Source organism: Magnolia sinica, chromosome 4, assembly GCF_029962835.1.
Source record: "Magnolia sinica isolate HGM2019 chromosome 4, MsV1, whole genome shotgun sequence".
Taxonomy (NCBI): Eukaryota; Viridiplantae; Streptophyta; class Magnoliopsida; order Magnoliales; family Magnoliaceae; genus Magnolia; species Magnolia sinica.
This window is the reverse complement of record NC_080576.1, coordinates 107,717,865-107,741,370: the sequence shown is the minus strand read 5'-3', so window position 1 is coordinate 107,741,370 and position 23,506 is coordinate 107,717,865. Positions and strand designations below refer to the sequence as shown.

The following is a 23,506-nucleotide window of genomic DNA, read 5'->3' as shown; positions in this document are numbered from 1 at the left end:
ATGAATGAACAGCGTGGATAAAACATGTACATCATGGTTGGGTCCACAGATCACCGTCAGCGTCAGTAGCGTCTAATACCGTAGGAACCCTGAAAAACTTAGCGGCATTTTCGTCTAATAATTTTTGAAAAAAGTCAACCTCAACCCAGAACTGTCGAGAAAAGCGGTGCTATTCGAATTTCCAGGAGAGACGTGGTGTCAAATATCCCGGCGGAAGGCGTACGTGTCAATATCCGACCCGTTCATGAGAGTGATTATTTTGAGCATGCCACATGACCCAATCAACCGGATCTTCATTCTTCTGTAATGATCCAAGATCCAACGGTGCATGTATTCAAGGACCCAATCTCTGTTGGCTCACGATGTTGTATAAGGTAAATCCATTCCGTCCATCAGGTGCTGTCCACGATTTACCAGTAAATTAAAAAACAGACAGATCCGCAGCTCAGGTGAGCCATACCAAAAGGAGCAATTGAGATGAGATGCCAACCGTAGGCTTGTATGTGGGGTCTAACATGGTGTGTATATTTCATCAGACCGTTAATCAGGTGTAACTCACCAGGATGAATTGAATAGAAAAGTCTGATTTTTTAAATATTTATAAAAACAAAAAAAAACACACACACAACCGGGCGACAGCAAGCGAACTTACAGGTTTTAGGAGTAATTTTACATTTCTCTCATTGGTGTGGCCCACTGAGGCTTTTGGTATGACTGATTTTTTGTATTTATGGTTTATATAAGTCTTCTTACCTGGTGGACGGAGTTGATTTACATATACAAAATGGTGGGGCCCAAAGAGCTCGCGTGTTTGACGAGCCGATATGGGTCAGCTCTGGCACACGTGTTATGCATCCGGAGCGCTCCCGTACATGCATCCGGTGCGGAATATTAGCACGTGCCTTTTGCTTAGCAGCCCTTCGCTTACCGCGTTTCATGCGGACGCGGATTGGCTACTCCCCCTGACACCAGCCAATGGCTGGTGGTCGGTGCTATGTCGGCCCCACTATAATGTATGTGTTTCATCCATGCCGTCCATATATTTTTAAAGATCATTTTACAATGTAAGACCAAAAATGAGGTATATAGAAATCTCAAGTGGACCACATTACAGGAAAGAGTGTTGAATGAGTGTAGACCATTAAAAACTTTTTGGGGGCCATAAAAGTTTTGGATCAAGCTGATTTTTGTTTTTTCCCTTCATCTGGGCCTGTATCACCTAATCAACAGATTGGATGTCAAATAAAAATTAAAGTAGGCCTTAGGAGGATTTTAATGGTGGATATCCAATCACTATTGTTTTTATGTGGTGTGGTCCACCTGAGATTTATATCCCTCTCATTTATATGACCAATCCTAAAATGATCTTTAAAAATGGATGAACGGAATGGATGAAACACATACATCATGGTGGGGCCCACATTGCACCGACCATCAGCCACGGGGCTGGTGTCAGGGGGAGTAGCCAACCCGTTTCCGTTTCCGTTTCATGCTCTGCCAGCAAAAAATCGTCGTCGTACACCTGGAACCCAATCACGTACATGGATCACGTCCCTGCTGCAGAGAGCGGATTAGGTGTTACCCTTACCGTGAGGCCCACCTTCATGATGTGTTGTATATCCACACCGTCCATCCTTTTTCTCAGCCCATTTAAGGATGTGGTTCCAAACTCTAAGCAGATTCAAATCTCAGGTGGACCATACTACAGGAAACAGTGGTGATTGAATTTCCACCTTTAAAAACTTCCCGGGCCCACCGTAAGCAGATCCCTAATATTTATTTTTAATCCAACCCGTTGATAAGATCAACCAGACCTGGATTGAGGGAAGTTTCAAAGATCATCTTGATCCAAAACTTGTGTGGCCTACAAAAAAATTTTAATTCTCATTCACCACTTTTTAAAGTGGCGTGGTCCATCAAAGATTTGGATCTACTTAAGTTTTGAATTGACGTCCTAAAATGAGCTGGTAAAAACGGATGGACAGCGTGGATATACAATAAATCAATCAAGGTGGGCCCCACGCTATGGCATTCTTCCACCGTTCACAACTAACAAGAAATCTAGGGCGTTACAATCGCCACAAATTCGGGGTCATGGCCCATCTAGCATTGTGGACCACCAGATCAACGGTCCCGATTGCTACCCGCATTTTCCATATGTATAAAACTGCAACGCGCTTCCGGCGGCTTCCAAGGCCATTTCTCAAACCTCTGACTTTTGTCATTGCCACCAATGTCAACGCCGTCCTTAGTCAAACGCAAAACTAAATATTGCATCTCCACTCATACAAAAATGTCAACCCTTTTCCCTTCTGTTTTCTCCTCTCTCTCTCTCTCTCTCTCTCCTTCCAAAAAACCTCAGAAAGATTACATTTCGGCCACGAACTCCCAATTCTAATATCGTATCGACCGATACTTCAAAAACCGTTTTTCCCGTTAAAATCTCTTTCCATGGGAAACGGTGTCCGCAAGCTCTCCCTCTGCTTCTCTGGCAGTGATCGCCTCGTCATAGCTGCCATCGCATCTGAACCGTTGGATGAAGGTCTGGGCCACTCCTTCTGCTACGTCCGTCCAGACCCATCTCGGATTTCGTCGTGGAATGCCCATACGGAGGAATCGGCCGCTGCTGCGATGGTGTTCCGATCGATCTCGGGCGCGTCCGTCTGCGCCAACGTATCTACCCCTCTTTCTACTGCCTTCGCCGATCTCTACTCTGACAATTCCGTTGATTGCGTGTCGGCAACCTTCGAGAGCTCGGATTCTTTCGCTTCAGTCCCGCTTCAGCCTCTCCATCGGTTGAATCCAGACCTGATTGGTGGAATTACCCATTCCGGACCGATCGAAAGAGGTTTCTTGTCAGGCCCGATAGAACGCGGGTTCTTGTCGGGCCCGCTTGATCATAGGATCTTTTCTGGTCCGTTCGATGGAGGTTCGAATCAGTTCCAGCGGAGTTTCTCTCATAGTGAATCTGCATTCCGACTCAGATCGAAGAAGAAGAAAGGTTCCTTGATTCGAGTCATGAAGAAGGCGATCGCACAGACGGTCAGGAAGAATTCAATCGTTGCACCGGTTAAATCGGGCCCTCCAATTAAGAAATTGGATTCAATCGCAATGGAGAAGAACGGAGAGAACGTTGGCACTCATGTAAGCAGCGATTCGAGTTTTGAGGGCTGTGATTCATTGAGTCAGAATCTTCAGTGGGCCCAGGGGAAAGCAGGGGAGGATCGAGTTCATGTTGTCCTATCGGAAGAACATGGGTGGCTCTTTGTTGGAATTTATGATGGATTCAACGGTCCAGATGCACCTGATTACCTTCTCTCCAATCTGTATTCTGCAGTCCATAAGGAACTCAAGGGATTAGTGTGGGAAAATAAGCTCGAATCGGCCATTGATTCTGTTTTAGAGAAGGTTACTATTCCCACCCACGAGTCTGATCTAAGTAGAACGAGAGATCGGACGGTTGATAGTCGTTCTCAGTGTGTGGGGCCATTTGGAGGCACCCCAAATTCAAATTCGAATTCGAAGAGGATTAGGAGTAATAATTCGAGGAGATTTAAAGGGTCAGCTAAGAAAACAGAGGAGAACCGAAAGAGGTGGAAATGCAGATGGGATACTGAGAGATTGGAGCTCGATAAGAGATTTAAGGACCGGTCCGACTCTGATCAGATGGTTAATCATTCAGATGTTTTGAAGGCTCTTTCTCGGGCCTTGAGAAAAACAGAGGCGGCCTATTTGAAAATCACAGATAAGATGGTCACAGAGAATCCTGAATTAGCCTTGATGGGATCGTGTGTTTTGGTCATGTTGATGAAGGGTGAGGATGTTTATTTGATGAACGTCGGCGACAGTCGTGTCGTTATAGCTCGTAAACCAGAAAATGATGTGTGGGGTTCTCTTGGAAAGGCCCATCAGGACTTGGATCGGATCAATGAGGAAACTTCGAATGATCTCGATGCGTTCGATGGTCATCGGCTGCCGGACTTTCCAAATTTAATGGCTCTTCAGCTGACATTGGATCATAGTACCTGTGTTGAAGAGGTAAAGCCATGACTCTGATCATCAAAAGCTCTTCTCACTTTTCTAATATTGTGGTCCACCATTGCTAAGGGCCGTAACTAAAGTTCACTACATGTATGGAATTCTAGCATTACATGACTTCACTGATGTTGCATTGTAGGAAGTTCAAAGAATCAAGAAAGAACATCCCGACGATGCTTCCGCTGTTGTAAATGATCGTGTCAAAGGCTCATTGAAGGTCACAAGAGCTTTCGGCGCCGGCTTCCTGAAGCAGGTATGCGCATATTCATGTATATTTAAACCAAACCATCTAATACATATGGACATGAATAACAGAAACACACATACATACATCACGACGGGTCTGTTTGGATAGGCAGAATCCACAGGAAAAGAAAACATTTTTCCTTGATGTGACATCGGCCGCTGTTGGGATTACAAATAAAACTATGAATTCTGCACCGTAATCATTAGCCTTATCCAAATTTGTGGGTTCTCGATGTCTTGGATCCTAAAAAGGAATCCGTTTGTTAGCGGTGCATGTATGCTGTATGCTGTTATACTGCTAGGTGTAATCTTGTGATTTTTTCTAGTTATAAAAAAATCCAGATGTGTTTGGCTGTTCATGTGACCGACTGTCATGGAAAAGAGCAGAAATTTCCTTTGCCTATCTAAACATTGAATTTGGGCAGTAAAATGCTGATCTGATTAATGTAGTTTGTGTTTTCCACGACGCCCCAAACACCTAGCCAAACATGATTTTGAGGTGCACCCAAATGCTACCTTAAGCTTCAGACATGCATGGATTACGGGGGCTAAACTCATCCAAGGTGGTAGAAATATGCTCTAATCCTGACTGACCATAATGTGGGCCATACTGTGGATGATGGGTCCCAAAAATTCACACAGGTTGGTTGATACCATCCATCCATTTGGTTGAGCAGAAAGTGATCTGCAATCCATTATTGGACAATTATGGATTGAGAAACATTTTGACTGTTGATCATTGGGGGTCATTGGAACTTTGTTATTTTTTCATTTCTTGCTATGATCTAAGTCCTTCACATGGTAGCCATGGCCATACAACTTATGTTTGATGGTTAGACTCTTTAGACAATTTATAGTGTGGCCCACTTCCATTTTTCTGCAGCCCAAGTGGAACAATGCACTTCTAGAGATGTTTAGAATCGATTACGTCGGAATGTTGCCGTACATCACATGCGCCCCATCTCTCTATCACCATCGAATTGAGTCGAAAGATAGATTTTTGATACTGTCTTCAGATGGACTATATGAATACTTCACCAACGAAGAGGTGGTTTCAGAAGTTGAGATGTTCATCACATCCTCGCCGGAAGGAGATCCTGCCCAACATCTCATCCAAGAAGTACTTTTCCGTGCAGCGAAGAAAGCAGGTAACACCCAAATGCCAAAACTAGACATTCCCAATTAGATTTGATTAGGCCATGAATCAAGTGGCCCCACCATGTAAATGGCCTGGCCCAAAAATCAGAGATGTCTCACATCTTGAAAGTGGACTGTTGGCAATTCTTCTAAACCATCCACTTCTTTCGTACTCTGTGTTGTCTGATGAGTCAAGAAGCATGATTTTTGGACCTTATCACCCATAAGGCATGGTCCATCTGATTCATGGCTCGGATGTACCTCACGTGCGGCCACATGCAGTGTTGCATGTGATCTAGAAAAACCCATGATCAATATAATCTCAGTGTGACCTAAGCATAGTTTAAAAACTCGACTTGATGTCCGGTCAGTCGGGTTGACTCAGTTGAGTTTCAAGTCGAGTTATTGAGTTTTAGAACTATGGTCTTAACATTTAAAGGCTCTCTTTTTTTGCAGGAATGGATTTTCATGAGCTGCTCGAGATACCACAAGGTGACCGGCGGCAATACCACGATGATGTTACTGTCATCATTATCTCATTGGAGGGAAGAATTTGGAAATCATCTGTAAACAGATCTACAGACTAGAGAAGATACCAAATTCCACCGGAAAAACTGGGCCGTCTCTATTTTCTCCTGTCGCATTTGTAACATACCCATTTGAATCAGGTGGCAAAGGACTGCAAAGGCGCAAAAGCTGCTACAAGTTTATTATACTCGCTAAAAAATGTAATTTTAATTAACGGTTTTATTGATTTAGATTGCAAGAGTGACCATTTTGGTCCCATTTTTGCCCCATGTTTTATAACACCAATAGAGGATCGCATGGTCCGAAGAATGGCTTCATTTTTTCCCGTTCTGCATTCTCTGCATTTGTATCTTGAATTTTCTTAGTTTTGTAACACCCATAGAGGACCAATGGTTTGGCATTCCGAACCATTTATTTGGTGGCCTCTCCATGATCAAAATATGCCTTCAAAAATCTCCTGGACTGGTAGAACCTAGCTATTTAATCTTTGGCCTTCTTTTATGTTGGACATGGAGTTTAACTGAACTGCAGTTCTATCAAATCATTGTAGAGATATGTTCAAAGCAGGTTGCTTCCATTTCATCCACAATGACTACAAAGTCCCCAAATTGCAATTCCATGCATTTGAAGTTGGGCTTGAAACAATGAAAGCTGTGTTTTGGGAGGCTGTCCAACCTTAGTCATCTACTCTTTTATTGAATTGGGTGATTGCAATTCAATCCAATTGAGCATCCAAACACAGCCTTATGAAGCTTAAACCATGTCTCAATCAGTATGTTAAGACCTGGTCACTCTGCCGAGATGCTGGTATCACTATATCTTCACTTGGACTGAAAAGTGATGAAATGGTGATGGAAAATGCTGCTACATTATATTTTCAATCGGGCCTGTTTGGATCACAACTGAACTGAATTGCGAAAATCCTGGACAATGTACAGAAACCAACCAGATAGTTGAATTTCAGTTCCAAGTCCAGCTTGGAAATAACATGGCTGCAATTCGGAGAAAGTCACGTGATGTTATTAATAACGTAATATCAACTTGGTGATTGCCACTTCTTCAGCGATTTATTGCAATTCAAATTAATGGTGCATCCAAACGCACTCTCGATGTTTTTGGCGCCAATTACAGTTTGAAAGCTGGACATCGTAGTTCTTAGACTACCACATCCTAATAATTCAGGTGTCGTTGCGTGCATGTGTTGCGCAAGGGTTCCTGGCCGTTCATTATTTTAGTATTTTGTGGCCAATCTGGCAAGTGGGTTGGGCCAACTTTCAGGTGGAGAAATCTACATGGTGGGTCCTACCTGATGGATGGTTCGGATGTTCCACATGTGCGCCACATTGGTGCGTGTGGAGTTTTGTAGGGAGGTGGAGCCCACCCATTGGCTGATTATCATTTAGACTACCACATTCTAATAAATCATATGTAGTTACGTGCATGTGTTGCGCAAGGGCTCTTAGCCGTTCATTATTTTAGTATTTTGTGGCCCATCTGGCAAGTGGGTTGGGCCAACTTTCAGGTGGAGAAATCTACATGGTGGGTCCTACCTGATGGATGGTTTGGATGTTCCACATGTGCGCCACATTGGCGCATGTTGAGTTTTGTAGGGGGTGGAGCCCACCCATTGACTGATTAATCATCTGTTTTGCAGACCACTGATCAGATAGGGCCATCTGATCTGTTAGAAATCTTGGTCCCAAAGATACAGTGGCCCATCATCCACATTGTAAGGGGCATTTGGGGATGTTGATTCAAGACGTGCCGTTGATTTTGGACACTGATCATTCAACTGGCCCATTAGGACTGCGAGAGTAACGGATCTGGTCCATGATCCATCCACAACATGGCCCACCGTCTCGGCAAACTGGATTGGCGCATGTACATGCCATGCGTGTGATGGATGAATGGATATAATCTAGCAACTTACGGTTAGAGCTTGGATTCATCCAAGTGGGTCCCATCATGGATAGAACACAGTGCTAAAAAACCGCACGGATCGCCTGATCTGATTGATTTTGGACCCCATATCATTCATCTGGACCATTAAGATTGGCAACAGGATGTGATAAGCGGTCCATGATTTATCAACAATGAGGCCCACAATTTCCATGGACTGGATTAAAGCTCATACCGCGAGTAGGTACTGAGAATAGAGGGTGAGTTGGTCGACTCGCTTCTGACTCGTCCGATCCCGAGTCACTGAGTCAGGAAACCGTTTTGGTGCTCGAAGCTACACTTGTCAGGATCTTGACCTTTTTTTTGGACCCTAGATCATTCAAATGGACCATCAGGCTTGTAAAATCAAACTAAATTCCTACGATTTGGTCAGATCGGATTGGGGGATATGCAAGCCACGTGTACGGTGGATGAGTTTCCATAATTTAGGAAATTGGTGCCAAAGTACACAAGTGTAGAGCTGAAGCAGAGAGAGAGAGATGGGTCGGATAGCCGTGGTAGCGATCGCGGCTCTGTGGGTCATCCCCATTTCAATCTTGGTCAATCGCGTCGTTCCAGAGCCTTACATGGTAAGCTCTCCCCTCCCGCCTGTTTCTCTGATTCCTCTGCCCCCGGCGCACAATATCCGTTCTCCTCTCTTTCTGCTAACCTGCGCCCCTCTGTGCTGCAGGATGAGATATTCCACATTCCACAGGCCCAGCAATACTGCAGGGGGGATTTCAAAGGCTGGGATCCCATGATCACTACCCCACCTGGCCTGTAAGCCCTCAATCTGAAACACCCACTTTCCTCTTCTTCTTTTTTCTTTTTTCTTTTTTTTGAATTCCCTTTCCTATTTTAAATTATTTTCCAATGATCAGAAAAGTGATATGGGTTTCCATTGTTTCGCGATGCATGAATACGGCGTTATACAGAATTTTCGTTTTTTATTTTTTATTTTTTCCTGATTTTGTCAGGTTTTGATATGTTGAAGCTATTTGAAATGTGGATTGGTAGACATTGTTGGTTATTATTATTATTATTATTTATGGATTCTAAATATTCAGCTTTGAGTAGTTACATGGGTTCTGCTTGAAGATATGGGCTGAAGTTGAATTAGCGTTTTTTAAGAGATTAGAATATCCAACATATAGATGTGGTTTATTAGGAATTTTCCATTTTCTGTATTTCTTGTTGTTTATTGAAGATAAAAACTCTGGCAGAGTGTGATGGACAATAAGCAGGCGCTTAGAAATTTGTTAGAAATTGCACATGTGGCATACAAGTTTCAAGTTAAACTGTCCAAATTATGGGTACACAGTGTAGATGTATCATGAGCCAAAAAATTAAAAATTAATCCCATTTTATTATCTGGCTATCAGATTGGTGGACATTTATTGGATGGTTAAAAATGAAAATTCTCCAACAGTCCTATTTCCACAAACAAGTGTCCACGAATCAGAGATTAGGATTGTTTAACTAATCTGATCTTGGGATTGTGAGTTGGTGACAGTGGGCTGCACAATGTACTCGGCTCATTGAGTTATATGTGCCATGTGTATAATTTCTGAGTGCCTATGCATCAAGTGTCATACTCAACCTGAGCATCATATAACTCCTTGTTATTCAATTTGATGGTAGCTACACTAATCCTGCTGATGCGCATGAGAACCAAGCTGTCCATGTGGGTCCCACCATGTAGATGACTAGGCCTGAGAATCAGGCCAGCTATACTTGCTTTTAGCTTTTCACTAGTTTTGTACATTGGGGCTCACCTGATGAGTGGACTAGCCGAACCAGCACAGCACGTCGGGGGGTGGGGTGGGGGTGCCCAAACAGTTATACATGCATGTGTGAATGGCAAACCTTTAAGTAGAATGATAGACACATTGTTCAGTTCTGTGTGATTTTTCAATGTATTCAAATTACATGGATTCCGTTGCTTTTTTGGTATTCTGTGAGGGAAATTCTGAGGCTTCTCTGTTTTTTCATAACATATACCAGAATGTAAGGCTCCAAAAGTACCAAGATTATTGAGATAGTTTTAAGGGTTTATTAGAACTGATCAACATTCTACTCAGGTTGGCAGACTCCATTTAAGGTATTTTGGATTTAGGAGTAATTTACCAGTAATGGGCATAGGCAGGAAGCGGATGTAGAGTACATGAGTTAAATGGGTTTTCAGAGATTTGCTACTAATTTGGAACTCTCTTTAGATGTTTTAGGGTGCATTTGGATGGGCCATTGAATTCACAATGCTAGTTCCAATCCATATCTGTGTACTACCCATATAAAGGCAAAAGGATCTCTTCATACTTCTTTTTTAAGCCATGTATTTTCCATACTTTACACGACAAGACTATCTCGATTGATTCACTCTAATGACATAGCTTCCACATGCACTCGGCATGTCCCGATATCAACCCTGACCATCAAAATCATGAGGCCTGCGGTGTGTGGAGTATATCCCAACAATCATGCAGAACAAATGATCCTAATCATTCAATTTTTGGCTGCATGTGGACCACTGAATCTGGACAGCTTGCCATTTTCTTTTTTACCCTCTATTTGATGGCCAACAATTGAATGGTCAGGTTATCTGATAAGTTTGACTCCTAGGAGAAGCTCCGGCAACTGTGGAGGCATGATTTGGACAATATGAATTGATGCACTTCTATGCCAAGTCTATGATGGTTTTGGGTTGTTGTAAATACATCCAAGCATACACTGCCATGGTTATGCATGTGTTTTTTATCTTTGTATTCATGTGTTTGCAATTTAGGAGTTTCAAGTTATATAGGGATTAGAATGTGTTGATGCATCTGAATGTCAATAGCATCTTCATGCATACATTTTGCACAACTTAGGCCCAAGGTCTAGTGATCGAGGCCTTTTATATGATTCGTCCCACCATGGATAGAGGATGTCCGAACATTTTTCATATTGCAAGATTCTTTCCATCCAATCTGTCCTTTATTTCAGATGTTTTTTCTATTGATCTCAATTGCCTCAAAAATCTCCCTACCAATCCTAATCCTTCAAATGGTGGCCTGCAAATAGATGGTTAGACAGATTCTTGGTTTCCTCATTGGGATGAGGCTTCCTGGGTGTTGTGTCTGATCATTGTCCTATTGTGCTAGAGTCATGAGAGGAGTCGTGTAATGCGAAGCCCTCTTTATTCGAGATTGTGTGGTTAGAAGAAATCGATTTTTGTGGGCCTCATTGAAGGTGGAGGGATGGGCTGGTTACAAGCTTATGTCGAAGCTTAAATTCCATCAAGGCAAAATCAAAGATTGGAAGAAGTTCCAACACCTTGGCTCATTTGAGGAGGAGAAGCTCAGAGTTCTGCAAGCCATTCAAGCTATCACCAGGACCTAACCCAACTTAAGTAGAGCCCTGCCCAATTTGAAGACTCACTCCCAATTATTAAAGTGGTGGTATTATTGAAGGTCTCCCAGTTAGTGGGTCCAATATGCAAGACTTTTCTTAACTTTATTCGGTCTATTTATTTTTGTTCAGGAATTTCCTTCTATTAGTGTTAGCAAGTATGGGAGCAAAGCTATGATCTGACAATTTTCTTGCGGGAATCTAAATTCTTTATTGCATTGCCTATTTTACCCAACCTTCCCCCACATGAAGCTAACCATTATTGAGGTTGAAGCAAACCTTTGGACATGGCTTTATGAATCAACAATATGGGCCTGTTTGGATTGTGGGAAAAGAAAAGAAAAGAATGAAAATGAAGCACTCTCACATGATGGGACGTTTCAATATGTTTGGATAGCAAAAATAGCAATACGAAACATTTCCATGGTCTATTTCCCCAGCACGAGATACGAGGTGGCCATTGTCTCATAATGATTAGATTTCCACTTGCTATCCAATCAAGAGCCCCAAAAATAGAATCCATAAGTGTCCATGTTTCAATAGTTTTCATGGAACCCATGGGTATAACAGATAATCGTTACACTTATTTTTCCCACTATCCAAACAGACCCTAAAGGAATTTGATGGCATATGCCAACATCGATGAAAAATCATCCAATACCTGGTTCACTCAGTTTCAGTGGATGATAAAGTCTCTCTCCCTCATCATCACCGTCGTAGCATTTCTCCCAGTAATTGGAGGTTGCCTTTTAAAAGGTATATTGGCAAAAGTTTTATGATCAGCCACCCTTGGGTCCAAGTCCTTGAAATGGCCATGATGAAGATGCTGAGCTTGCACCATCTTAGTTCTAGAAATGAGTTTGGTAAACCCCTCAATAGGCTAAAAATGCCAAACAAGGACGGGATTGACAATGATGAAGGAGGATGCACCAGCGTGTGACAAAATCCTTTTCAACTCCATTCTCCCCCAATCCAGATCACTTAGTCTAATTCATCCAAGTTGGCAACATTATCCCTTCCCTAGAACTATATGACGAATGTCTAGATTTCTTTTAACTTTCCTATTCCAGAAAAAAGAAAAAGAAAAAGGGAAGGTTCTCTTGGTACACATCTCAACTTGTTGGAATCTACTGGCAATCTCAGTGTGTAATCTGGGACCTTTATATGTTCTGTCTGCATTTCTTTTTTTGAGCTTTTCGATTCCAGTGCTCTTCTTGTTTTTGTTTCATGGGTTGAGCTTCGTATGACACCCACCACGAATGTCCCTCCTTTTCATCTTTGCAAAATACCGTATACAAACATCCTCAAATTGGACAGTATCTGTTTGTTCAGAGTTCAAATATAAGGGCACGCTCCAGTGATACCAGTACCACTGCAAGCTATGGTGGTACTGGGCAGATGTGGATCCACATGCTGCAAATGTCAAATCCAACCTTTCCATCATATGTGTCAGTGCATGTTGCCCCCAGGGCTTGAAAATCAGGCTGATCCATTAAATCAGGTGGGCCACACCACAGGGAACAAGTTTGGAGAGAACATGCTCCCTTGATTTGTGGGTAGGGACTACCATATTGAGTATTTGAAATCCATGCCATTTAGACCCTTCATCTGGTCTGGATGAAGGGTCAAGCCAAAAGTCCGACTGTTTTGAAATTCAGGTGGGCCCCTATGTAAATCAAGGGTAAGCATCCCCTGTCACATTGTTCCCTGTGTTGTGGGCCTATGGGCAATGTTTTAAATAGAAAATAGTGTATAGCATAGCGTTCACCCCTCTGAAGTGTGAGGTGTAAGTTACACAGCGTGTAGCTTATACTTCTAGATTTTTAATCAAGATTGCGCTTGGTTGCACCAATTTCATGATTTATGCACCAAATTAGATCGATAAATAATGAAATTTAACAAAATTTCATGATATTTTGTGCAAGCAAACACAACCTAAAGTAATAGGAAATGGCAATGATTACGTTTTTTTTTTTTAAAATGTAACAAATCATTGAAAACATTAATTGATTTTAATATTTGTAATGTAAAGTGCGTAGCATGTAGCATAGTCCATGTCTCATGTAGCATATGCAAATTATCATGTAGCATAAGCTACACGCAACTTAAGCTATTTCCATGAGTTACATGGCATTAAGGCTATGCTCGGCTATATAGTGTAGCTATTTAAAACACTGGTTGTGGTCCACTTAAGTGCTGATCAGGCTTGTTTCTGGCACCTAGGGATGATATGAGGTACTCATCTATGGATGGTTTGGATGGCCTTCATACATCACGTGGACCCCACATCTGCCTGGTACTACTGTAAACTTACAGTGCTATTGGTATGACTCGAGTGCGCCCCTTAAATAGTCGGCTAGTTTGAAAGGCAGTGTGCTACTATGATAAATGTTGATTTGCACATTTTCAAATTGTTGCAGGTACTATCTTTCACTCGCCTACCTTGCTTCTTTGTTTCCAGGCATCCAATGCATAAAGGCAGTGTCATCATTTTCTGACCTATGTTCTGCTGCAGTTCTCCGTTCTACAAATGGTGTTTTGGCGGCTATTTGTGGTGTTATCATTTATGATATATTAATGCACTTAAGACCTGCACTTGGTGAAAGAAGGGCAACTGTGTATACTGTAGTTTTAACTATGTTCCCTCTTCATTGGTTCTTTACCTTTCTATACTACACGGATGTAGCATCACTAACGGCAGTTCTTGCCATGTATCTGGCCTGTTTGAAGAGGCGCTATTGGTTTAGTGCACTGGTTAGTGGACCCACTATTTGCTTGAATTTCTTTGAAGAGAATTGCTTGGTTGTGACTCACGAGATTGCTATTTTCATCAATATGATTTTACTTTTCTATATTTTTCTTGTTTTTTGTCAAGATGTTATGATTTTCACCATAAATTTTTTATTTTCACATTAATATATTCCAATGTGTCAAAATATCAATCTCGTGTTATCCTTCACAGTCAAATGGTACCATGATGTTAGAACTCATCCACTGTGCAGCACACAACGATTTGGATGGCCCCATCGTGGATGGAGGATAGTCCTAATCACACTGATTAATGAGTTCCATTGCATTTTCTTTTCGGCAATCAATTTGAAGATCACCATTGGACGGTTTGGTTTGTCTAATGAGGGTGGTGGTTGGGTTTTGCTCCATCTACATTTGCACCCACCATTTGTGATGCAACCTAGGAGTGATCCCCACTGTCTATCAGATCAGAGATATGGGCCTTATGATCCATCCAAGCTGTTTTCTAGGACCCTAATAATGTCTTTATCAATCTGCGGGCACCACACGAGTTGTTGATCAGTTAGCGGACTTAGTAAATCTAATTGGTTTACTTTTTGGGTACCAAACAATGTATGAATGATACCAAATTGATCCTGTTAAGGTCCATTTGATTAGATTAAAACAAGACCAAGCTCATGTGATTCTGTCATGCAATGAGTTAACTTACGACCCCTTTACAGAAGGCTTATCTGGTTTTGATGGGATTTATGGATATTTTAATCATTTTTAATATTATTAAACCATATGTTTAGGATAAAAAGGTCTCCCTCTCATTAGATGAGTGGGTAGAGATAGTCTAGTGTGTGTGAGTCATCGAGGGTTCAATCCCTGATAGTGTTCCTTTCAAAAAATAAATAAATATATATATATATATATAGGATTAGACTTAGTGGATGGGATAAATTTGGGGTTCTTTTGCTTTGGGAGAGTGTATAACCATGTAAAGAAATGTGGAATGAAAAAAAAAAATTTTAAGTCTATACATTGGGAGAAACTCGTTGATTGTAGCCAACCTTTATAATAGACTATTTAGTGCTGGATTGTAATCAACCTATGTAATAGTCTATTACATTGCACCTATGGGATTTTTGCACTCTTATTATTGGTCCTCTGCACACGGATAAAGGAGGGTTGCTTCAGGTTGGCAGCCGGCGTCAAACTATGCCATAACTCTCATCATGAATCTGAAGGCATAAAATGTTCATGTAGCTGACCAAAAATTAATTGGGTTAAGGTGTAGATGATGATGATGTTGATACATCGAGAGATTCTCTTGCTTTTCAGAATGACTCTTGGACACCTATTGGGTGCAATGCTCGTACAAGCATGGTGTGATTCTATGCTTGTACAAGGTGTGAATCTGCTTGCTGTGGTTTTAATCATTATTAGATGGTGCAATACTATCCAACTTGTGTGGTAAGATCAAAGTCTGCAAATCTAATCATTTACTTTGGAAGGTATTGCATTTATCTGCTCTCAAATTACTGAGATTGAGATTGTGGGCTGATCAGAACCATCTAACGGTCACTGCCCTGTGTTAGTTTGAACATCCCAAGTGGAGTCATGTACACCCCATATATGGTGGATGCATTTCAGCACATTGGTGAATTGTAGCTTGGGAACATTTTTACTTTCTTCTTATAATATTTGTAAACAATGTCATTGAGTGCTACTTGTGAGCTAATGATGAAGTTGCATGTGAAAATGATCTTAAATTACTGATGCCAAGTAACTGATGAGCAATTAAAGAATGGAAAATGAACTTCAGAGGTCCAAGTAACATAGTGTGCACATCAGTGTTGAGAGAGAGAACTTCGCACAGACAGGGATCTCAACTGGCCAGCCTGGGGTGGGTCAGAGTGAGCAAGCATGCCCCAGGCTGAAACGGCCCATGTTTTTTAGACCCAAACCTGACACGACTAAAAGTTTCTGAAATCCAAGCCCGGTGTTAAGAAATTTCTATATAAATGATATGTACTACATACATGATACATACATATAAAGACACATGATACAGCTAATATGCACATGGCCCAGCCCCAACCCAGCTTGATCCAACCCGATTACTGATGAACTTAACTTGAGCCTAGCCCGACCTAAACTAAGGGACCAATGAGCTCGACTCCATCATGACCTGATTACTAACTAGCCTGAACTTTTTAACCCACTAAAACCCAACACGTCTAGGAATCTATGCTAGAGCTTGACCCGTGAAAGGCAAGGACTGGAAGACCCAACAGATAGGCAAGCAATATTTCTTTGTTGTTCAATAGTACTACAGTGATTGGGAGTTTGGGAAAGTAAATGAGTTGGCCAAAATCATGAGATTGAAATCTATGGCTAATTGTTACACTTGAGACATAAACATTGCTAGATGATTTTGTTTAATGCTTACTTCCTAGAGGTATTATACGATGCTTGGCCTAACAGTTTGGTCAGTACTGTTCGGGTTTTCAGTTTGTACAAGTGGGGCCCATGGTTCACTGATCCAAGCCGTTCAACAATGGGCCTCATAGTAGTTTACCCATGCACTAAGAATTCTCCAGATCCTTGCTTTTTTGTTGCATTCAATCCATTGCTACATTTTCTTTCATAACTGTCATGGCCATGGGCTGAAGGGTTAGGATTTGAGGCCCCACTTGTACAATTCAAAACTGACAACCTGAAGGGTACTGGCCAAACTTTCGCCCCAAGCAAAATGCACTCTCTCTCTATGTGTGTGTGTCTGTGTCTGGCAGCATAACATAGTCAGTGTGTGCAATGTACTTGTTTGATCTGCGCCCTTGTTATTTATGCTGAAATCTTCTTCTTCCTCTTCTCCTTCCTCTCCTTTTAAATTTTTTTTTTTTTTTTTTATAGAGAGATATATTTGAGCTGTTTTATTTTTTCTTCTTTTATCTATGTATCTTACTGGTGTTACCCTTCCCTTTCTATAGCTTGGGGGCTTGGGAATATTTATTCGTCAAACGAATGTTGTATGGATGTTGTTCGTTGCATGCATTGGAGCCATTAATTATATATCAGTCTTAGATAGAAAAGATGATGTGCAATCAGATGGTCATGTGACATCGATCGGGGAAACTGATGGATTATTTGAAGCAAAGAGAGTGCTGGTTGCATCAAATTTGAGAAAGAGAAAGATGGCAAACTATGTGAATAAGGCAGACCACTCTGCTATTGAAACTGTTGCATGCTCCTCGACTCATTCTTCAGGTGTGTTTAGTATCTTCCTCAAAACCATCATCAGTTCTTGATTTATCTTACAAGACTTTTCTAATTATATGTTCTACGTATAGCTAAGCTTTATATTTGTGGTAGAGCTTGATGACGTTTGGTTAATTTTTTTCACATCATAGCATCATGCTATTTGTTGATGTGCTTGTATTTCTTGAGTGCTGAGGATTTTGCATTGGATGCTACTAAGAGCTCATTTAGCAATGTGGATTTTGACTCCCGTGGAATCGAGTGGATTTTGTAATATGTGGAATCGATTGGATTTTGTAATATGTGGAATCAATTGGATTTTGCAAACCAGCTTTGAAGTGGAATGCAAAAAAAGGGCTCTTTGGGGGGATTTTGATTCCTCTAAAATCCAAATCCTTCAAAGAACCGGAAAAGAAAAAAAGAAAAAAGAAAATGAAATCCCTACAAGTCCCTCCGAATCCATGTTACCAAATGAGCCCTAAGGGTATTCTCATGAAGAGAATTGAGAATCCTCTTCATGGAAAATGTATGATAGGGCATGTGTGTGAGATCCTAACTGTTCTTCAGGAGGTCCTCACTGTATACATGCCCTGTCCCAAAAATCAGCCCGGTCTGCAGGTCAGGTGAGCCTCACATTCATTCAAAAAAGAAGAAGAAATGAACAGTTAAAAATGACCAAGATCCTCATTCAAACCACTTGAGTGACCCACTTTGGGGTTCATCTTATGATCCTGCGGGATCTCACAAGAGGACTCTCAATCCTCTGTGGAAAATCCTTACCATTCCTTGTTTGCATTAGCTAAACTGGGCTTTGTTTGCCATCGTCATTTCGTATCTTCCAATCAGTGGAGTTAGTTTTTCATTGCTGCTGACATGATATGGTCAGCCTTTTACCAGTACCATTACTACCATTTTTTTTAAATCAAGAAAGGAAGCCAATTTACATTGAATAGAACCTGGGAAATTTTCCTTAAATCTGGATCAGCCCTACTCCAATCCACAGTATTCCTGGCAATTTTGTTTGCCTCCTCTCTACCTTTGGTTGCTTCCCCCTAAAAATGCTGTTGTTCCCATGGTATTCAAAATGATTGCATGATGGCCATTATGTAACGGAATGGCCCGTTACAGGCTAATGCGGGGCTGTAATGGGCCAATATAGTTTCTTCCTTTAAAATCTCTTTTGACTGTTACAGGGCTGCAATGGCCGTTACATCCCATATCTTACGGCCATAAAGCTGGTTGTTACTCCCACCATTAATGTTATTGAATACCCTAGTTGTTCCTTTCCAGCCATATACCCCGAAGAGTCGCTAGCTGGCCATTTTCAAAAGTTTCTACACCGTTGGACGCCACATGAAAGCTGATCATTCCCTAATCACACTTTCTATTGTCCCCAACTTACCCAGCTTAGCCCAAATTATGGCACACCTGCTGTGCCATATTTATTTCCCATGAATTAGGAAAAGTGATTAATAGATGATTCACTGTCTCTTCCTGTACTTACACGATGCATCTATTTGCCACTTCCAGACTACTTTTTAGGGTTATCAGCGGTGAGAATTTTCTCCAAACAAACTGTCCACGTGAATGCCCTTGCTTTTAAAGGGACATGGACTTTCCATATATTTCTATACAAAGCCCGAGGAGAGTGAGTTCCCCCAGCAAGGACCCAGGCAAGAGATCTAACAGAAAAGGACCCATCCGCCTCCTTCATCCGCATCCTTCTGTCGTGGGCTAAAAATGGAATGTAAATCTTTCCAAAACAAGTCAGCATCCTGGATAGTAGTCTTTGATTTTTTGCTTCCTGTCAGTTGCGAACGCATAGAGATCTTGATCTCTCATAGCAGTATCTCCACACCATAAGGAATTCCAAAAACTGATCTTATCCCCATCTCCAACCATGATCTGAGCATTGTTTAGGCACACCACTAAATTGAGGAAACAGCTCTCCATATCATGGGTCTCATCCACAATACACATGGAATACATTATGTGAATCTAGTATTCAAATCATGATGCCCATATTAGATGGAGCACAGCCCGAGGATCACACAGGTAAACAATCCTGAGCATCTGGCAGTGGTTATAAAATAGGTGGTTAGCGGTAAATGGGTGTGGTCCACATTCAACAATTGGAATCATATGGTTAAGGCTGTTTGATCAGTGTGAGTTTGGGCTATGCTCCTTCAATACAAGCTCTCAATGTGGACCGTCTGAATAGCTGTACATTTATGCCACGTGCATTTTGGCTGTGACGAGGTATTATCCAATGCTTATGTTCATACCGATTGTTCAGTTTGTAGTAGGAGTGGGGCCCACAGTTTAGTTGTCCAAACCATTGGTATGATGGGCCTCATAGTGGACGGCCTACGCACCAAAAGACCCCCATAACTGAAGCCCTAGCAATAGCAGTTAAATGGGAACTATATATTTTCTTACTTAACCATGTCTTTTATTGGCTACCTGTTGAAATGCTTAGGATTTTTCCATGGACCATGCACAATGGGGCCACCATAACATCCATGGTTGGGATCACTGGACAATGAGGCCCACTTGTACAAACTGAAAGGCCCGACTGTACTCTGCAATCCCTTGGCCAATTAGTTGATGATAACCTGGGATGTGCTACCTTAACTTTGCATATTGTTGCAAACTATCATGATAGTCTACTCACGTGACTTTACACGATAAGGAAGTCGTATACCGTTTAATATACTTGTGCAGCAGGTTTGCTCGATGAATTCCAGGACATTCTTCTAAGGTCGTGGTGTCTGAAGTGGGAGATTTTGGTATCCTTCCTCCCATTCATCATGGTATTGGCTGCATTTGTCACTTTCGTCTTCTGGAATGGAAGTGTAGTTCTCGGTACCAAGCATCTTCCTTCTTTCCATGTTCGGTTCTTCAGTAATAAATAACATATGCAACACATTTGGTAATTCCTCGAACATGTAGATTCCACCCCCTTAGATGTCAATCAAGGGGCCCCCATTGTGTAGATGTTGTGGCTCTGCTTCATCAATTGGTTGAAGATTTGAAAGGCAAATGGATCTGAGATGTTCTCAAAGTGGGGCCCACTAAGTAAATGCTTTTGCCAAAAAATCAGGCTGATCCCCTTATTAGGTGAGCCATGATGTACAAAACAAATGTACAACTACAGAACATTTTGTCAAGATTGTTTTAGCCGTCCATTCTGTCCCACTTTTAAGTGGTGATTGTTGGTCCAGGGCATGTACATGGTGGGACTTCCTGAAGGACAGCTTGGATGTTGCATAGCGGTGGAAATGGGCCTTATTTGGGCTGGCCCAGGCCCACTTGGATCTTCCTGAAGGACAGCTTGGATCTTCCTAACCTATCCCTTGAAGGACAGCTTGGATCTTCCTAATCTATCCCTTGATCAAGTGGGCGACACATTCACAAAGAAATTTACATTTTTGCAGGAATGAAACCAATGATCTACATTCAAGATGGATGGGTTGCCTAACCTAGGATTGTATTGGCATATTTGTAAGATATAACACATGCCCGTATAAAGTCGGTCTGGCAGGTCCGGCTAAAATGGCTTGAGCCTAAGCCTGAAAATTGATCAGGTCAGACACGCCAGGCCCAAAACCTGGTCAGGTGGGCTACCTGGCCCATTTCCACCCTTAATCTCGCACATGTATGCCACACTGGCATGTATCTTGGATTAGAGGGGGCTGGGATCCAAGAGTGTGGAATTACAAATCTTGGCTGAAATCTGTATAGTGTATTGTGCCCGAAGGATCTCTCTCAAATCACACTTCTCATGATACTGCAGGTGCGAAAGAAGCCCATGCTGTTTCTCCACATTTCGCACAGATAATGTATTTTGCTCTAGTTTCAGCTGCAGCCATGGCTCCGGCCCATTTCAGTTTAGGACAAGCTGCGGTTTTGTGCCGGCCATTCGGGAAGAACAGGCTACTTAGTTCCATTCAATGGTTTATGGCTCTTACTGCAGGATTGATCTCAGTGCATTTTTTCAGGTCACAAGCGTCCACTTTCTTCATATTCGCTCTATCGATCTAATGTTTTTGTTTTCTATTGCTTTTAGAGCAGTGTTGCTAAAACCTTCTGTTCAATTTGGTTCTCATAGAAAACAATTCAGTGGTGCAAGGGTTACAATTCCTAGGTTTAAAGCTCCTGATGCTTCAATGAATGGCCTACAAAAAGACTTTTAAGAAAATGATACAGCACAGTCCCACATAGGGCTGCAACTCGGGCAGGTTGGGTTGGTTGAGGATTGATCTGAGTCCAACCCGACCTCCAGAGGACCCAACCCAAATTCCAATCCAAGGTGCCCAACCCAAATGTCTTTATAGTCAACCCCAACGGGCCCAACCTAACCCAACCCAAATATATGTGATTATTCACAACCAAACCCATCCCGACCTGACTTCAAATTGGGCTGGAGTTTTCCAATCCTAACCCGACCCAAGGACCCTAACCACCCAACCCAAACTCAGGTTGGGCCAATTAGGTTTAGGTTGACCTGAACCCAAGTTGCAGCTCTAGTCCCACATTCTATGGAGGACCCTGATCGAAGGCCTGGATCTTTCTATCGGGGGGATTCATGGGCATCCCCTATGCTTGAGGCGTCAATCAGATCAAAAATCTAGATCATGAAACTGTGGGTCCCATATGTGTAGAATCCTTTCTGTCAGCAAAAGCAAACTATACATTTGCTTAGTGCTCCGGATCTGGTACCTCAGTCCTGTGTTTCTGTTATTTTGATCATTCCTACTGTTTGGTTGCCTTAACAAATTATATTGGTTGGTGCAGCATAGCCCATCCCTATCTTCTTGCGGACAACCGACATTATACCTTTTATATCTGGCGGAAGGTCATAAATGCTCATTGCTCAGTGAAATACCTGCTGGTCCCGCTTTACGTCTACTCGTGGTTTTCCATATTCAACGTCTTAGGTTGGTGACGAACCTTTTACTCGTGGAAACATGCAACGCTACCCATTGGAGTAGAATTTCAGGTCCTACCTTTCCCACATTGCCAATGTGACGCAAGTGCAAGATTTGTGCCGTTCGTCGGGTGGGACCAACTTGTTTGTGGCAATAACCCAAAAAATCAGCACAAGCCAGTCGTCAGGTGGGCCAAAAATCAATGCTTGCAAAAAGTTCAACAATCCACATTCAACATACATGCATGCCCCGACTGATGACCTGTGTGATGGCTGAGAGCCACATTGGCATGCAGTGGGTGAGCAGGACTAGAGATGCTGCTTAGTAGGGCTCTTGCTCATGTTGCCGTTATTTTTATATGTTGATTCGGACTGAAGAACAAAATTTTCACTTATTCCACAGGTAAAACTCAGAAGAAGATCTGGGTCTTGCTATTTTCCTTGGCTTGTGCGGCAGTTCTCATTCCCACTCCGCTGGTTGAGTTCAGATATTACACTATACCGTTCTATTTCATGATTCTCCATTCTCGTATAGATGATTACAGAAGTTGGTTTCTCATAGGGACACTCTACATAGCCGTGAACATCCTCACGATGATGATGTTCTTGTTCCGGCCGTTCCATTGGAGCCATGAGCCTGGGACCCAGAGATTTATATGGTAGATTAGATGGATAGGAAGGAATGCTGCATAGGTCCCACTCATTATTCTTGTTGATCGAATGAGCTTGTAACAGGTGATATCTTGATAATTTTGACGAATTTTGACCTTGTTTGGGTTCATGTCATAAGATCACACCCCACTGGCTTTGGTCGATCAGATTGTAGTTGTGCGATTTGTATTTAACAGATCAAAAGAAGGTCCCAGTAACCAGGTCCCATCACTGTAATCTGATCAGTGTGCACCAATTGCTTGTTGCTGGTGTTAAGATATGATGTGAAACATGTCTAAGTTCAATGAAATCATCAATCTTCCCAATATTTCAAATTTTGCCATCCTAGTCTTTCATGCATTCTACTTGTTGTGTACCTTTTTTCAGTCTGTTCTGTTGTATTGGGGGCTCCACAGCCACCTTTATACATAGCACATGTGCTGAGTGACACATGTGAAGGACATTTGAACCATGCATAAGGTGGGGTCTCCCACAAACCTGCGAAAATCAGGCTAGTTCACTCATCAGGCAGGTCACCTCCATACAACCAACATCCCACACCCACTTGTTGCTCAGCTTTTGAGTGGACTGACCTGATTTTTGTGCCAGATTTTCTTTCCAGATGGTCGACCTTATGAACAGCTCAGATGTCCC

At 42.1% G+C, this 23,506-nt stretch overlaps 2 protein-coding genes across 5 annotated transcripts; both read left to right on the top strand.

Moving 5' to 3' along the window:
* The first annotated feature begins 2,348 nt into the window (after positions 1–2,348).
* LOC131243709 (probable protein phosphatase 2C 23) lies at positions 2,349–6,275 on the top strand. The gene is made up of 4 exons (XM_058243228.1): positions 2,349–4,038; positions 4,178–4,291; positions 5,168–5,432; positions 5,878–6,275. Exons 1-4 carry the CDS (start codon positions 2,452–2,454, stop codon positions 6,006–6,008), a joined length of 2,097 nt encoding a protein of 698 aa, XP_058099211.1. The 5' UTR covers positions 2,349–2,451; the 3' UTR covers positions 6,009–6,275.
* A 2,056-nt stretch (positions 6,276–8,331) lies between these two features.
* Positions 8,332–23,180, top strand: LOC131243707 (dol-P-Glc:Glc(2)Man(9)GlcNAc(2)-PP-Dol alpha-1,2-glucosyltransferase). 4 transcript variants are annotated; one of them, XM_058243222.1, is made up of 9 exons: positions 8,462–8,477; positions 8,579–8,667; positions 13,498–13,570; positions 13,695–14,028; positions 17,004–17,280; positions 19,996–20,136; positions 21,068–21,272; positions 22,069–22,211; positions 22,605–23,180. In XM_058243222.1, exons 3-9 carry the CDS (start codon positions 13,524–13,526, stop codon positions 22,862–22,864), a joined length of 1,407 nt encoding a protein of 468 aa, XP_058099205.1. In that variant the 5' UTR covers positions 8,462–8,477; positions 8,579–8,667; positions 13,498–13,523; the 3' UTR covers positions 22,865–23,180. The 4 variants fall into 4 exon arrangements, with proteins under 4 accessions (XP_058099204.1, XP_058099203.1, XP_058099206.1 ...); XM_058243221.1 differs by lacking the exon at positions 13,498–13,570 and having other exon boundaries at positions 8,332–8,477; positions 19,999–20,136; XM_058243220.1 differs by lacking the exon at positions 13,498–13,570 and having other exon boundaries at positions 8,332–8,477.
* Positions 23,181–23,506: the final 326 nt, after the last annotated feature.

Coding starts and splice junctions, on each gene's coding strand:
- LOC131243709 (XM_058243228.1), top strand. CDS start 2,452: ATGGGAAACGGTGTCCGCAAGCTCTCCCTCTGCTTCTCTGGCAGTGAT. Junction 4,039..4,177: donor ATAGTACCTGTGTTGAAGAG/GTAAAGCCATGA, acceptor GTTGCATTGTAG/GAAGTTCAAAGAATCAAGAA. Junction 4,292..5,167: donor GCGCCGGCTTCCTGAAGCAG/GTATGCGCATAT, acceptor ATTTTTCTGCAG/CCCAAGTGGAACAATGCACT.
- LOC131243707 (XM_058243220.1), top strand. CDS start 8,388: ATGGGTCGGATAGCCGTGGTAGCGATCGCGGCTCTGTGGGTCATCCCC. Junction 8,668..13,694: donor ATCACTACCCCACCTGGCCT/GTAAGCCCTCAA, acceptor AAATTGTTGCAG/GTACTATCTTTCACTCGCCT. Junction 17,281..19,995: donor CTCCTCGACTCATTCTTCAG/GTGTGTTTAGTA, acceptor ATACTTGTGCAG/CAGGTTTGCTCGATGAATTC.